At 46.8% G+C, this 15,324-nt stretch overlaps 1 protein-coding gene and 1 long non-coding RNA gene across 2 annotated transcripts in view; both read left to right on the forward strand.

The window, feature by feature from the left end:
- Positions 1-5,204: 5,204 nt before the first annotated feature.
- Positions 5,205-10,411, forward strand: LOC131089283 (uncharacterized). Its single transcript, XR_009115229.1, has 4 exons — positions 5,205-5,363; positions 7,042-7,156; positions 8,227-8,346; positions 10,357-10,411. It is a non-coding gene; the product is annotated as an uncharacterized LOC131089283 (long non-coding RNA).
- Positions 10,412-10,446: 35 nt separating this feature from the next.
- Positions 10,447-15,324, forward strand: part of LOC131089612 (hydrocephalus-inducing protein-like) — a 65,012-nt gene continuing 60,134 nt past the window's right edge. Inside the window, exons 1-3 of the mRNA XM_058034437.1 lie at positions 10,447-10,476; positions 12,268-12,402; positions 13,807-14,006. Of these exons, the coding sequence (XP_057890420.1) occupies positions 10,447-10,476; positions 12,268-12,402; positions 13,807-14,006 (365 nt within the window). The remainder of the gene's footprint in view (positions 10,477-12,267; positions 12,403-13,806; positions 14,007-15,324) is intronic.

The raw sequence follows: 15,324 nt of genomic DNA on the forward strand, positions 1-15,324 counted from the left end.
GATAATTTCCATGTGAGCAAAAAACCCAGGAAAAAACATTGGATTTGTGTGAAACTACAACCTGCAGCTTTTATCAGTATTGTAGATCAGACTGAGTTACAGGTGTGCAGAGAATGGAGGCATCTGTATTGTATGAAGTGCTCTTGTTTATTGTAACCCCAGATTTTCTATGAGATAGAAAAAGAAGTTGAATTAATTTTTAATTGCTGGACATTCAAACCTATAATTTTAATATTTGCATGCATTAAATGCTCAGGGTTGTATGGCTGTAGGAACTGATTGACAGATCTGCCCCAAAGGGTGGATATGATACATTCACTGGAATAACAGCATGACAAAGCCAGGGGCAGGGCTCAAACTCCCTCCTCTTGCAAAAAGCAAGAGCAGCACACCTTTCAGCTAAATACAGGATAACCCTTTTGGCCATGCTTCACATGGCTTCCATCTCTTCTTTCTCGTTCTGGAATGAGTCTTCTGAAAAAAAAAAAATCAGGGTTTTTTTGGAGAGGACCTGTCTGCACTAAATGGGAAGGCATGAATTAGCATCTTCAGCTTTTAAAGGGAAACAACTGTTCTTGTGTATTTTCCAGGAAATCCATCTTTATTAAGATTTTGATACTGCAGCCACTTAACACTGATTTAAATTGCTGGGCTTTGAAACAGTGAATAATTGCCACTGATCTCAATGGAAACTTGAAGTTATCAGTGATGACTGCTCCCAAAGATCCTATTCCCCATTTTATCCCAGAAATGAACCATATTAAACTGACTTATTCAGTGTGGCTCTAGAATACTAATGCTATACATAGAGAAATATGTGGACCTGACATAGGTGCCTTTATCACCATATTTTAAGCATTCATAAATATTTACAGAAAGACTCTTCAGAAAGCACCAAAGTCAGTAGTTCAAGCAACAATCTCCTTTGTAAATCTGCAATTTCCTTTAACTGAGGGTTTTAGTGTGCTTTTCTTGCCTGTGTAATTTGCTGCAAATTGCCATTTAAGTATTTTCCCTTTCCTTCAGAATGCTTTAGTAGTAGAGGTAGGTAATGACTGAAGGAGGTGTGGAATGACACAGATTTTTTTTTCTCCCTTCTCTTCAAAATAATAAATATTACATATAATAATTAAGGATGTTACTGTGCTGCCAGGTTGCTATGCTCTAATTTTATCCACTGGCAGTCTGGATTTCCTTTCAAACTTGAAGGATAATTTATTTTTTTATCTCTTTCAGGACATTATTGAGACTGGTAGAACAATGAAAGCTCTGCTTTCACAAATAAAAGACAAGAAACCAAGGATGGTAAAAGGTATATTCTTGTAAGGTGTAAGGATAAAGCCCCTAACTAACATACTCAAAACATTTGGGTGAATAGTCAGTGTATGCTGACAGGTGCTTGTTTTGCTTGAAGTTTGGAGTGGGAGGAAGCAAATGCAGGAAGTAATCCTTATCCAGCTGCTGAAAAATTAAGTGTTAAACTGGGAAATTTACCTGTGCACTACCATCTTCACTGCTCACATTATTAAAAAAATGTTTTATGGCTCTTTCCATGTAGTCCATAAAGTCTGATGCATTCCCTGTTTCTTACTTGATGTTTGAAGGAAATTCATCTCTTTCCATAGTTTTTCTAACACCACCTCAGTTGCCTCAATACTAGAATGACAACACTCTGAAGATTTCTTAATACCCCCAACCGTAGAGGTTTCCAGAATCTAAGAGTCTGTCAGCACTGGGAAGATGACTTCAAGTAGCATTCTAGATCTGCTTTTAGTAGATCTCTAAAGAAATTTTGTGGAATATCCCTGTGTGTGTCAGGTAATCACAATGCTTTACAATTACAGTTGCTTTAAGCATCGGTTATTCAGACAGTCCTTCTAGTGACTGTCCAGGAGGTTCTCAGTTTCTTCTGAAGTGCTCAGGCAAAGCAAGAATAGATGTAATTTTGCAGAAGAAATTTTCCTTTTCTCCCTCCCTCCCCACTCAAATCATTACCAGCCACTTGGACATGCTTTCCCCTCTGTGCTGTTTTATGTCCATTGCTGCATGGAAGGGCAAAGAGCTGAGACACAGGACTGAAAGGAACTGAATACAAAGTTGAGCCACTCAGACAGAAAGACCAGAGCCTTTGCTTCTCCCTGCACTACAAGGCTGAACACCACTTCTTTCTGTGCAATAATCTCACTGTTTTAATTTAAGTGCACAATTTGAGACGCTTATGGGAAGGTGTGGCAGAATGGGAATCTAGAGCTTAGAGCAAGGCATTTTAAAAACCAACCTTCCCTGCTCTGCCTTACAGCCTGCTCCTTCAAAGGACATGTCAGAGTCCAGGTAACAGACCAGACTGTAAGTATCATGTTTTTCTCGGGGTTTCTTTTCCTATATTTTCCAAAACAGTCCTGCAATTTCTCTTCAGGCAGCACATCTGACAACTGGCCCACAAGTTTCATGAAGGCCAAGAGAAATGGAGAGAAACTACATAAAAAGCTAATGACCAGCTATCCTGAGACCTCATGACCACCTTGTTCTTTTCCCCTGGTTGGCCTGAGTGCAGGTTTAGCTATTAGATATACAAATTTAACTATTTAGATAGCAAAACCAGATCAAACCTTAACAGTGTTTTGCTTTGCTTTGACCCTAGAGGACATTTGTTTTGACTCCACATTATTAAGCTTGTCTTGTTTCCAAACTGAAAAGTCCTGCTGAATCACAGTTCATCTACTTTCACTCAAGTAAAATCTCACTCCGTGTCTCCTCTCCCAGGACTAACTCATCACTAGGTTTTAAACAATTATTATGTTAATAAAAGTCATTCTCTTAACTCCTTAATTACATTACAGACATGGGAATGGTTTAGATTCTAACCTCTGTCATCAATTTACAGCTCAGATTCTTAAGAAAGCTCCCTGAAGGAGATGATGCCTATTCCTCTCAGCTCAAGTATGTGTTGAATCCCAACTGTGCATTTAAAAGCTACTTACACCACTGAAGTATGAAAAGAACTGTATTTTCTTACTGACCCAGGCTTTGAAACTCCAGGTAAATTTGTGGTTGGATATGTTCTTGACACTAAGGACTACTTCAGAGATTTAAATTGAGTTGGTAATGCAATATAGGTGCATAAGAAATGTTTGTGCTTCACTGTTTCATAATTCATAATTCCACTCCACAAGTCTCATGGCTCAGCCTTGCTGCAGGACATTCTGAACCCCCAGGATTGTTGAGCAGCATACAATCTGCGGCCCCATCTGAAAATAAAATAACTTGTAATTTGACTTTAATTGGATATTTGTCTGTCTTAGCTCAATCCTATGTTGCTCTTCTGTCACCAAGTCCTTAAAGTGGCCGTGCAGGCACTCTGTGGGAAGGTTTTCCACACACTTCTGGATAACGTGGCTGTAAGATCTCTCTTCCCTTATTCCATGACAGCTTCCTTAGGCTGCACAGAGTAGTTGACTTAGAAACATCATAAATTAATAGGGTTGGTCTTTTTTCCTGCCTTTGTTTTCAAAAGTACTTACTTAATTCTGGTTAACTCAGAAAGTTTTTCATTTCTAAGTCTTTATACTAAGACAAACCAGTTCTGCTGAAGACACAATCAATCTGTGCTATTGCTCAGTAGCATGAAGGTGTCTGCAGTAATTTAACAAACCTAAGTTCTTTAGAATATATAAACCTATATATTACAGATAAACTTGGAAAGAATATTAAAATCTCGAATTTACTGCAAGGAAACTTGCAACAGTTATGGTTCTAGTGGTTTTTTATTACAATGCTGGGGATATAACTGAAAATCAGTCTTGCATTTCATTTGAAGATAGAGGTTCATAAATATTGTAGGTTGTTTTTTTTTCCTTTTAGCACATCTGTGTTCTGAATGTTATGAATAAGAAGCTTGACTAGGCCAATATTCAAGCAGCAATCAATTTATTATTTAATATGGTAAGGTATGAGCAATACAGCGCTGGGCACAGTGGGGGAAGTTTTCCCTCCAACTGCACACCGATAATTGATGGTTACAGGTATTTATAGGGGTACCCATCAGCTTTTTCAGCAGTTTCTATTTCCAATTTTTACTCATCAGCAATTTTTATTCCAAATTATTACATCACAATTCTATACACTATTGTGATTTTAATTTCTCAGGATGTATCTCAAAGGATTATCCCCAGATGGTGACGGTCCAGCTTCCGAAAGAAGAAAGATGAATCCCATTTGGTGGGGTCCAGCTCCCCAGATGTGTGTCCACCTTTTAATTGCAGAGACTATAAATCTCATAACAGTGACGTCCAGCTTCCCTTTGGTCGAAACCATAAACCCTTGAGGTGATGTTCGTCTTCCTTTTTCAAGCTGTTTTTCTCTGCTTCAATAAGGCATGAGATAAGCATATTTCCTTTATATATATTCCAAAGCTATAGTTTCAAGGATACAAGTAATATTCTAAAATTATACTTCAAAAGGTTATTATTGCAGAGCTTTTTATGGATTAAATGCAAAAAGCAACATCTTTAACACTTTAATTTCAATGCTCCTAAATCATCTAGGGTTAATTTGCAAACTGAAGATAGGTTCAAAGGCTTTTTTCCATGCTTTAGTCTCCTCAGTAATTATTAGAATTCACAGCTCTCCCATTGTCGGGGTCCACACATTTCGCATTCACAACCACACACATCGCCTGTTTGTACCTGACACGAAACACAGCTTTGTATTTCACGTGAAAGAGAATGCCAAAGAGAAATACAGGATGTGATCATGTCAATCTTCCGGAGCACTAATTCCTGGCTGCTGATTAGGTGATAAACCATGACACCAGGGAATTAATTCTGCTCCTTGTGTATCCCTAAGAACCAGAAGCTCCATCTTACTGCCCAGGACCTGCAGCTCGCCCATTCCCGCTTGCGCTATGCGCTGAGCACCAGCTGTTGAGCCCCCGGCTTTTTCCCGTTGCGGAGGAGCAGCCCGGCGCTGGGGGCAGGGGTCCGGCGACACCGAGCGCTGCCCCCGCACGGCCACACTCGGGCCCGGAGCGGGTTCCAGGCCTGGAACGCGGGGCTGAGGCCCGGCCGGCGTCACCGCCCCGGCCCGGCCCCGACAATGGCGCCGCCGTTGCCGGGGAACCGCGCCGCGGCCGCCGCGGCCGTGACGGCGCTGCCGCCTCAGTTGCCGCCGAGCGCGCTCTGGGCTGCTCGTTCGCAGCCTGGGGCTCGTGGGACGGCTTCATTAGCGATCCGCCAAGGGGCTTGTTCACAGAGATTGTCTCTGAGAGCGAGTCCTGACCGCGCAGAGCGTTGGTCTCTGCGAGCAAGGAGTCCTGGCCGCGCAGAGCGTTGGTCTCTGCAGCGTGTGCTGAATGTCGTTTGAAGGTAAAGATTGACTGAAGTTGTACTTTTTGGTTTTGTCACATCTGTGCTCTGAAAGAGAATGCCAAAGGGAAATACAGGATGTGATAATGCCAGTCCTCTGGCGCAGCAGTTCAGTGGCGTGTACAGCTAAATGGATGCACTATATGGTCGACTGATTGTGCTTTTTTTTCCACTGAAGAAGTGCAGAATTTCCTATATATACTAGTTTATACCTTTTTTTCCTATAGTGATTACTTAAACTGCTTAAAGGTGAATGAGTTCTGTTCAAGTTTCAGTGGGTTGTAATGATCTAGTCATTAAAATTATTAGGGAGATGCCCCTGAATTAAGGTGCAAACGAGACCATATGCCAAAGTTAGTAGTCTGGACTTTATGTAACAGTAAATGTGAGGAAGAGAGAGAGAGAAATAGAAAGAAATAGAGAAGGGCATTGGGGAGGGGGAGAGAAATAGAGAGTGACAGATTAGGTAGAAAGTAGAAAGTATCACCATTGCATGGATCTCCCTGGCATACCATTAAATCCTCTTCTGGTCTTCTCTGTGGTGAGGTCTGGCAAAACATAGGACTCCAATGGATTCATGCAGATTTGGGCAAGTTGGGACTGCCCAGGTACCTTCCTGGGCTGGGGCAAGTTGGACTCTATCTCTTGCTACTTTCAAATAATGTAAAATTTTTAGCACCAGTATATCCTTTTGAGTCTGCCGTGAATTGGGTTTTCAGCTCTGCTGTGTTTCTCTGCATGCCATGCAGTCATTTGGTGCAAGGCCTCAGGAATGGCTCTGGGGGCACTCTGGAGGTCTCTGCTGGGTTGTGACACCCCCTCAGCTGCCCCTCATGGGAATGTCCCCTGGATGTGGCCTTCTGGGGCTGGGGGGTTTTAGAGCTGAGCCAGTTTGTCTGAGGGAGGATGGGTGTCCTCTGCCCCTAACCAGAGGTTGTGCCTCACCCCCAAAATTTCCTCCTCCCCCTCTGTTGATGGGAGGTTTGTGAGCCACCCTGGCCTCAGCAGACCAGTCTGTGGTATGACTTCCCCAGCCTGAAGGCAGACACAGCTGATTTTCAGAACAGCTGCTGGGTTTGGCTTTGTTGTGGATACATTTTTCTCCTGTAGCCTTGTTTACTTCTCCCCAGACCTGAGACAATAGTGACCTTGATCTTGCCTCAAGTTCCCTTAGGTGGCTTACCTCACAGTCCCAAGTTCAGTCAGGAGGCATTTTCAGGGAAGGGTTGGCTTCATTGGTCACAGCTTCTTTATTCAGTTTTGTCAGAATGGGCAAAAAGTCCTTCCTAACAATATTTAAGCCATTAGCCATAACATTCCAGTCTCTCACGAGTCCTGTGAGGAACAGCTGAGAGAGCAGAGGTGGTTTAGCCTATAGAAGAGGAGGCCCACTCTAGCTATTTTTAAGTAATATTTAAGCTATAGCTTTCTCTGTTCAAACTATTATTAATGTTCAGATTTTTAGCTCCAGGTTTCAGTATGATCCATCTTTGAATTGCACAAGGTAGCCATATAGTTCAAATAAAGCCCAACTAGAGGCCTAACAATACTAGCTACTTATGCCAAACAAGCACTCAACTACTTTCAAATAATATAGCATTTTTAGCACCAGTATATGCCTTGAATCTGCCATGAATTGGGTTGTGGATTTTCAGAGTTCCATTCTTGCTCCTTCCAGTTTTGATGAGGCATTGTCTCATCTGTGACATCATCCATTCAAAATGGCGGCAGAATTGCCGAAGAAGACATCAACACCTCGTCTTTTGTCCAGGGAAATGCTGAAGTCTTTTACTGTAAGTATCCACTGGAAACTCTCCTGGTGTCCCTGCTCTCCCTGCCCCTGCTGTCCAGCAGTGCTGTGAAGCTGCAGAGCCCCTCCCCAGCCCTTTGTGCCGTGCTGCTGTTGCTGGGGCTGTCCTGGTGCAGTAGGGAACACTGTGGGATGGGTCAGGGACAGCCCAGCGCCCTGCCTGGCTGTGCCAGCAGAACCCAGTGAAACCAATGTACAGCTGAAGGCCTGAGCCTGTGTTCTGTCCCTTTCCCTTTGCCACAGGAATTCCTTCTGTCAGGCTGGGCACTCACCTGTGCTGCTCTGACCATCCTGCCCTTGGGCACCTGGGCATGTGGGGGGGGTGGAAGCTCAAACTCTGCCCAAAGCCTTGAGAGCCACGGCTGGTCCCAGCTGGAAGAGCTCCCAAAGCAGCTGTTCTCTCCCAGCTCCTGTGTGGGCACAGATGCAGCCCTGCAGGCAGCACTGGATGGAGCCAGGGCCACAAAGGTCCCTTGCTGTCTGCAGCTCACTTGGCTGAAGATGCCCCACTGCTGAGGCTCTGCCAAGGAGATGCCTCTGTTTTCTTCTGTCCAGGGCTCTGTCAGCCCACACAGAGAAAACAACAGGGACAACTAAAACCTGGACACATTCCTGTGCACCTCACTCTTGGTACGGCTTTGTTTTCTTGCATCTCTTGGACTCATCCAGCAGCGATATCTCCTTGCTGTGAGTTCTGAGCGTTGTGCAGGGATGGAGTTCAGGCAGTTCTGAGAGCTCCTCCCCATTCTCTGGAAAGGTCACTGCCTCAATCCAATGAAATGTAAGAGGAAACAAATGCCCAAAGAGCAGAAACCCCCAACCATGTCCCATCCAGTCATGGAGAAGCCAATGGGACACAGCCACATGGCTGGAGTATGTGTATTGCATGTCTTATTGACTGATGCTAAGTATTTCAGCAGGAGACTTCCAGGGCTTCCAGGACTGTCCTAGTGGCTGTGATCACAAGTTATTCACCAGTGCCACTTGTTCAAGAAAAGCCTTTCTGAACAAGCACATCTCTGAGGCTCTAGCTGGTGTATTTTTGCCTTTCAGCTGCTTCCCTCTAAGTTCCTGAGGGAGAAGTTTCTCAGCACAAAGAAGGAGGCCAGTCCTGAGAAGAGTATTCTGCCCAGAATTGGCCCATTTATAGACAGGAGTGAGACTCGTCGAAAGGTAGCCTTTTACTGCTCTTGTCCTTTCTGTTTCACATGAAGTTTGAAGAGGGTGTGTGTTTGTGACAGGCTTGCCTCCAGCAAAATGCCTCAGTGTCCAGGTCCTGCTGTCTTTGCAAGGTGCTGGGAGTGGTGGGCTGGGAGTCCTGGTCTGCACTAAGCCAACACAAATACCCTCTGCTGAAGCTGCTGGGCTGTGCTGGAGTGCAGCTGCCATTGCTAAAACAATGGGAGGAAGGCTGGGGACACAGAGGCACAACATTGCCATTTGCCATTCTCCTGCTGAAGGAGCCACCTCTTGCTTTGGTGTGGTCACCATCAAATGCTCGGGGTCACAGAATTCCCTCCAGAGTGGCAGTGTTGGCCTTTGAAGGCTGAGGACCTGCAGGAATTACTTCAGATTGAACAAAACAAATTAATTGCTTTAATGCTTTGGGCTGGAACAATGTGTTGGACCCTGACGGGGTGTTAGATTTTGCAGGCTGCCAGATGTACAGGGGACTGGCCCTGGGCAGAGGGGAATGGATGTGCTTTGTCTGGATCAGTGCCTACTCAGAGGTGTGTTTAAAGCTGCTTTTCTGGCAGGATTAGCTCGGTATAAAGCACAGTCCAAACGGGTAGGTGACTGAGGTGGGCTGTTGAGCAGGAAATTGGCAGCAAGAGACACGGAACACAATCCAGGTTAAGGATTGTCCTGGAGAGGAGCCTTGGGAACACCTCAGGGAAGGGCACAGCTCAGGGACAGTGTGCTGCAGCCACTCCCTTCAGCGGAATGTGTCTGCTGTGAAGTCACACAGGAGACCTGCTGGTGTCTCTGCAGTGACAGCAGTGTGGCTGGAGAAGGCAGACAAAGCAGGGCAGAGTTTTCTCCAAGCAATGTCTCTGCTCCAGAAGCATTTGCTGTTGTTGCCTCATCATTCCAGATGTGCCTCTACAATGGTATTAAATAAGATAGCAATAAATACAAGAAAGCACCCATTTAAAACACATGGAAAAAGGAGATAACAACTCTACTTTTGCCCAAGTCACTGAGAAAACAACTGAACCTTATCCTCATACAGCATTCACCTCATTTGTCTTTTTATTTTTGCCTTTCCCTCTGTTTGAAACACACTAATTTTTAAGTACAATCAAAGGGGACAAAATCATTGACGCAAAAGAAAATGGTTTATTAGTAACGATTCAGCTGAGCCAGGCGTGTCATCCTCCCCGTTAGCCAAGCACACACACCCCCTCTGAGAAAATGGCAATCTTTGTATCCCCTTTGTACCCGGCTGGGGCGGTCCCTGTGCCCTTTGCCATTGGATGGGCACTCAGGAGCTTCCATTCTCTACTGAGCACCAACTTTTCTGTCCCCTCCCCTCTCATCCTACTTCCTTTCGGTCGGGTCTTAATCCCCGTCCCTCTCACTGCGACACCCAACAAACCAACCTGAACAAATCCAAACCACAAACAACACAGAACCAGCAAATTCCATTCTTTTGCTTAATAACCTTTTGTCTTCAGCAAAATATCACCTGATCTCTCACACCTGCTCTGGTACTGTTCTCTTCTTACTGATGTCTATGTTCTAGAGTAAAAAAGGTATTTGCAGTTGTGTGGGCCTGGGTTTTCCTCTCTCAGAGTAAAGGACATCCCAAAATTGTTTCCCATAGAGTCTCCTGTAAATTCATGGGTTTTACTGACTCCATGAGTGCTCAGTCAGTGCCCCAGAGCTCTGTGACCGCATGGGCACAGGGCTGTGTTTTAGGAAAGTGCTGCCTGGCATTCTGGAGAAAGAAACCTGGAGAAATCCATGCCGAAAGAGCAGCTTGGCTTGAGCCTGCTCTGTGTGGCCCAGCAGCTGTGGATCAGCTCAGAGCAGAGGTGGGTGAGCCACTGTTTGCCCAGTGTGGGCTGGGCAGACGTGCTCCCCCAGAGTCTGTACTTCACTGGGGATCAGTGGAAGGGATCCTTGATGAACCTTCCTCCCAGCAGCTGAAGCTCTCCCTGCTCTCTCTCGCCTCTCCAGTCGTCAACAGGTGCCCTGAAACCGAGCTCGTTTGAGGTTTCCCCACCAGAGATGGTATTTGAGAACATTGTTGCTCATGAGGTTTATGAGATGGCGCTGTCTCTCATGAATAAGGACAAGGTAAGTGCTGGCACCCAGAGCTTTAACACTGTGCTGGAAGAGGAGAGTGCTGTCATTCCCTCAGTGTACAGCAAAGCAAGTTATCTGCTGCAGCACATGCAGAAGAAAATGTCTCAGCACCTTTGTTCTGCAAGATGGTGGAAATCTTCCTGTGCTGGGAATTGTGCCCAGATTTTGGCCATGTGTTGATGGTATCTATGCCAAAGGAGTTTCCTTCTCTGGAAAGCTCTGCACTGATAGGAATGTTGAGGCCTGTACAGTTCTTACCTGCTCTCATGCTTTGCCTCGAGTCTATACCACATCCTGTACCTTCTTGGTTAATCTTGGCTCCTGGTAGGAATCTCTGCCTCTCTCAGCCAGTTTGGCTCCCTCTGTGCAGCTCACAGCCAAAGCTCAGGGGCTGAGCCTTCTGCACTTTAGGCTGGAATCACTTCTCATTAATGGCATTGGCACTGCAGGAACCGTGTTCTGCAAGAGCCCTGCAATCAGACTGATGGAGCAGAAGCAGTGGGAGGCCTTTAGGTGCCACTTGAGGCTCCTGCTCAGCTTCATCCAGCTCTGCTCAGCTTTTCCAAAAGCAACACGGTGCTCTGCTTTCCCTTTGCAGAAGCACAGCACATCCAAAGCCATGTGCTCCTGGAGGTTTCCACCTTCATGTGAAGTAATTGTGATTGTTTTGCGGTTTCCCAAGAGAGCTGAGAGGGGAAAAGTTGTAAAAGGTCAGCAGTTGTGTTCCACTGTAAAGAGGACAACTCTTTACATTCTGAATTTCAGTCAGAGAAACATTTTCTCAAGTGAGGCTTGTGCCAAGAGTGGGGTGGTGGGAGGAGACAGGAGGGAGTCCAAATCACCTGGTTTAGACTTTTGGAGAGCATTTTGGTGCTCAGGGATTGACGATATCAGTGTGCTAGAAAATGCATGTGCGCTGTGCATGTAGTACCCCAGAGGGCAGAACCTGGCCTGCTGGCTGCAGGCAGGAATGCCCAGCAGCCCAGCTTGCCTGCACAGGCAGCAGGAAGCCCTGGAGAGCCAAGACTGGCTTTGCGTACTGGAACCACACTGTCAGTCAGTGCTGGTCCTGTTTCTCCAGGCAGAAAATGCCTTTGAAGCCCAGAGTCAATAGGCACAGCCTGTCTGTGTTTCTGTCACTTTTGGCAAGCTGATTGCTTTCATGGTTTTATGATTCTTCCTTGCTGCTTTACTGCCCATTTAAATTCTCTTTGTCATCTCCTTGTTTTAGGGATTGTCTTGCTGTGTTCCTTTTTTTGCTTTTCAGGTTTGCTTTTATTCCCAATAAGGCCACAGTGTTTGGTCTCCTGTCTTGCTGGTCTGCCTGCCTGACTCTGTCCCCAGAAGGTCCTTACCCAACCCTGATCTGCTAGAAGGGAATTTCTTCCTTCCCCCACAGAAATGGGCTGGTTTGCTTTTAGGTAGCACCTTCCCCCTCTGGAACATGACCACTTCATGGCTGTGTGCAGGCAGAAGCCAGCAGGTTTTTTGGCCTTGTTGAATATGCAGGTGACTTGGTTCAGGTGCTGTGTCTCCATGCTGCTGGTGCTGACCTGCTCGGCCCTTCCTTCCCAGCAGGCACTGCCCTACTGCCCCTGGCCAAAATGCTGGAGCCAGAGAGAAGGGATTCAAGTTCAGCCTTGTGAATGATGTGCCTGTGCCTGCTCAGCTGGAAGTGCTTTGGGAAAGGGGCCAAGGAGGGATGTCACCAGGGCACGGACAGGGCTCCTCTCGTCCTGTTTCCACAAGTGGCCAAGTCATCATTTCCTGTCTTTGCTGCAGTTTCCTCAAGTGGTGAAGGTCTCCATGGAGAGCTCACCTTACTTCCAGCTCATGAGCTCCAACAACGCGTACCGTGTCGTGCTGCCGGGCGCCTCTGTCCCTGTGCGCGTCCGCTTCACCCCTGACGAGAGCAAGGTGAGGCTGGAGGAGCCAAAGCACACAGTGATCTCCACAGCCATTGTTTTCCCTGCACTCTGGCTCCAGCCCATTGCATGCTGTGAGCTGGGCTCCAGGCGTGGGCAGGCAGCCTGCAGCCAGTCACACCTTGGCACTGCTGGCAGGCTCTGCTTCCCCTCCCTGCACATTGCTGAGCATTGCCAAGGGAAGATGCACAGGGAACAGGATGAAAATGACAGAGGGCTGTTGATGGATGTTGGGCCATCTCTAGGTCCAGTGGAAGGGGTTTCATTCTGATGGAAAACACCAGAGGAACAAAGAGGTCAGAGAGCTTTCCTCCTTCCTGGACTGCCAACAGCTTCCCTGCCTGCCCCTGGGCTGGAGCAAAGCCAGTGCTTTGTCACCCCCTCTGTTGTGCAGCCTTGCAGCTGTGCTGTCCCAGAGCACAAGTGAGCATGGCACAGCTGCAGGGCCAGGGCAGAGGATGTGCTGTGCCCGTGAGCCCGACCTGGCACAGGCACGCTGGGCCCTGGGTGCCCTTGGTCAGCAGGAGGTTGCTGAGCTGCAGGGCACTTGGACACCTGCCTGAAGGAGCTGGTGTAGGGCAGGTACAAGCTGCAGGCAGAGCTGTGAGCCCAGAGCCCGTGGCAGTGACACTGCTGGGGCTCTGTCTTCATGCCTGTCCCTGTGCTTGCTCTGTCAGCTGGCACCCACTCCGTGCCAAAGGTGCTTTTGCGGGGAGGTTTGAACAGCAGTGCTGAGGCCCTGGCAAGTCTGATCTCAGTGCTGGGATCTGGAGGGTTCATGTTCTGATCTGGAGGCTTGTTCATACAGAAGGGTTGAGGGCATGGCATGGAAGGGAGGAAGCCTTGCAGGCAAACAAAGAGAGGCCCTTTCCAACAGCATCCCTCTACCTCTTAGCACTGTTCTTCTCCTGACTTGGTTGGACAGGCAAAGTTAGAGGGGAGTTGTGAGCCAACTGATGTTTCTGCACCAGGCCAGAGGTGCAGGATGTCTTTGGGTGCAGCTGTTTTCTCATCTTCCTTTTGCTGCTTGAACACTTTGTCCTATTCTCAGACAGTGGGAATATAGAAACCTAAAGAGCAATGTCCTGTGTTCCCTAGCTCCATGTTCCTTAGAAGGGACTTAGGAACTATTTAACATTATTAAAATTTAGAGTAAAAATTATGGTGACCTAGGGTAGTTCTCCGTATGACCCAAGTGACAGAAGAGCGTAATGCCACAGAGACAGGCTTTGCAAAGTGCACTTGTGTCTTTAAAATGTGACATATTAGTAGAACTTAGTGTTCATTTTAGAGTGGGATAGGTAAATTGATGCCCTTGAAGGGTTATAGAAATGGTTTTTCTGCCGTGGGGATGGCACTAAATGTCCTGTGCTGAGCCAGTTTTCTCTTTCTGCAGGATTATTCCCACGAGTTCGTCTGCGTCACTGCAAGGGAAAGGATCGTTGTGCCAATTGTGGCCATTGGTGCCCGAGCTGTGCTGGACTTCCCTGCCCAGCTGGACTTCTCCAAGTGTCCAGTCAAGCACAGCACCCAGCAGACTCTGCTGGTGCGCAATGTCGGTAACCTGAAAGCTCGGTACCAGCTGAGCACCCAGAGGTGAGGCAGCTCATCTGTCCCTGTGCAAACTCCTTTGGGTGAGAGCGGAGTTGGGAAAGAGCATTGCAGCTGCTGCCCTGCAGCCTGGCTGGAAGGGAGCAGCATGGATGGCATCTGCTCTTACTTTCAGTAGCCTTTGGGCTTTCTCTGTCCCAAATTTCCTGGAGGGTGCTGGAACGTGTTAGTAGCTGGCTTGCACCCTCCTGAGCACAAGCAGCTTCTGAAATGCCTACTCACTACTGTCAGCCAAATAGACCCATTCTCTGGGAGGCCACAAGCACGTGGCTTTCCAGTGGTCCTCTCATGAGATGCCCAACATGAGCTGTGCTGCAGGCAGCCAGTGCAGTTCCTGTTACTTAAAGCTGATCTGATTACCCTTGTCAGCTGAGGGCATCAGTCACCTCTTCTGTTCCATGATGAACCTTTCAAAGACAGTTTAAAATTTCAAAAGATGATTTAAATCTCTGAATAAGGTTGTGCTCCTTCCATTGAGATTTCTTTTTAAATACTCTGAAGTTCCTGTGTTTCTGCTGTTTTTTCATTTTGTTTTGTGTTAAATGTTTGCCAAAAGATCATGCATTCTTCATTGGGAACTTTGATGAAGGTTGAGCTCCTGTAATGCCTCTCCATATACCACATGCCCATAGGGACATGCACAGGTCTATAGGAAATAGGAGACATTTAGTGAATATGTGAAAAGCAATTGGGCTCATTTAGAAGGTAAAAGTATAGAATAACTTTTGCTGGAGGGGACCTCTGGAAATCATCTGAGCAAACACACTGCTCAAAGCAAGAGCAGTGTCTGGGGGTTGCAAGGTGCCCTTGGGAGATGTGGACCTGTCTTTAGATGCCACACAAGTAAACAAAGATACCAATGGACCTAGTTAAAAAGCAGGTGAAAACAACCTATTAAAACCCCCTCCATACCTTATCTTTTCTGCCTGTCAGGTGCAGTAGTGATTCAATGAGAGGATGGATCTAGGAGGATAAGTGTCTTAAGGAACAGCTCACAATTAACAGATAAAAGGCCAAAATTTAGCTTGCCAGCCCCATCTCTCAGCAGTGGTTTTCATTTGGTTAATACAGTGTCAGGGATGTCTCCTTCACAGCTCTTCTAGCTGTGGGCTCAGGGAACAGCTTAGTGATGCTGGCTGAAATTCAGAGGAGTAGAGCTTGTGTCCTTGGGTCTTGGGGAGCCAGGTCTGTGTGAGAGATGAGTGCTCCAGCAGGAACAGAGGAGTCTGGTGGGTACAGCCCAGGGATGGAGGCAATGCGGGGGCTGATTTGGAGTCAGTTTTTCAATCCTGACAACTGAGTC

This window comes from Melospiza georgiana, chromosome 14, assembly GCF_028018845.1.
Source record: "Melospiza georgiana isolate bMelGeo1 chromosome 14, bMelGeo1.pri, whole genome shotgun sequence".
NCBI classification, from domain to species: domain Eukaryota; kingdom Metazoa; phylum Chordata; class Aves; order Passeriformes; family Passerellidae; genus Melospiza; species Melospiza georgiana.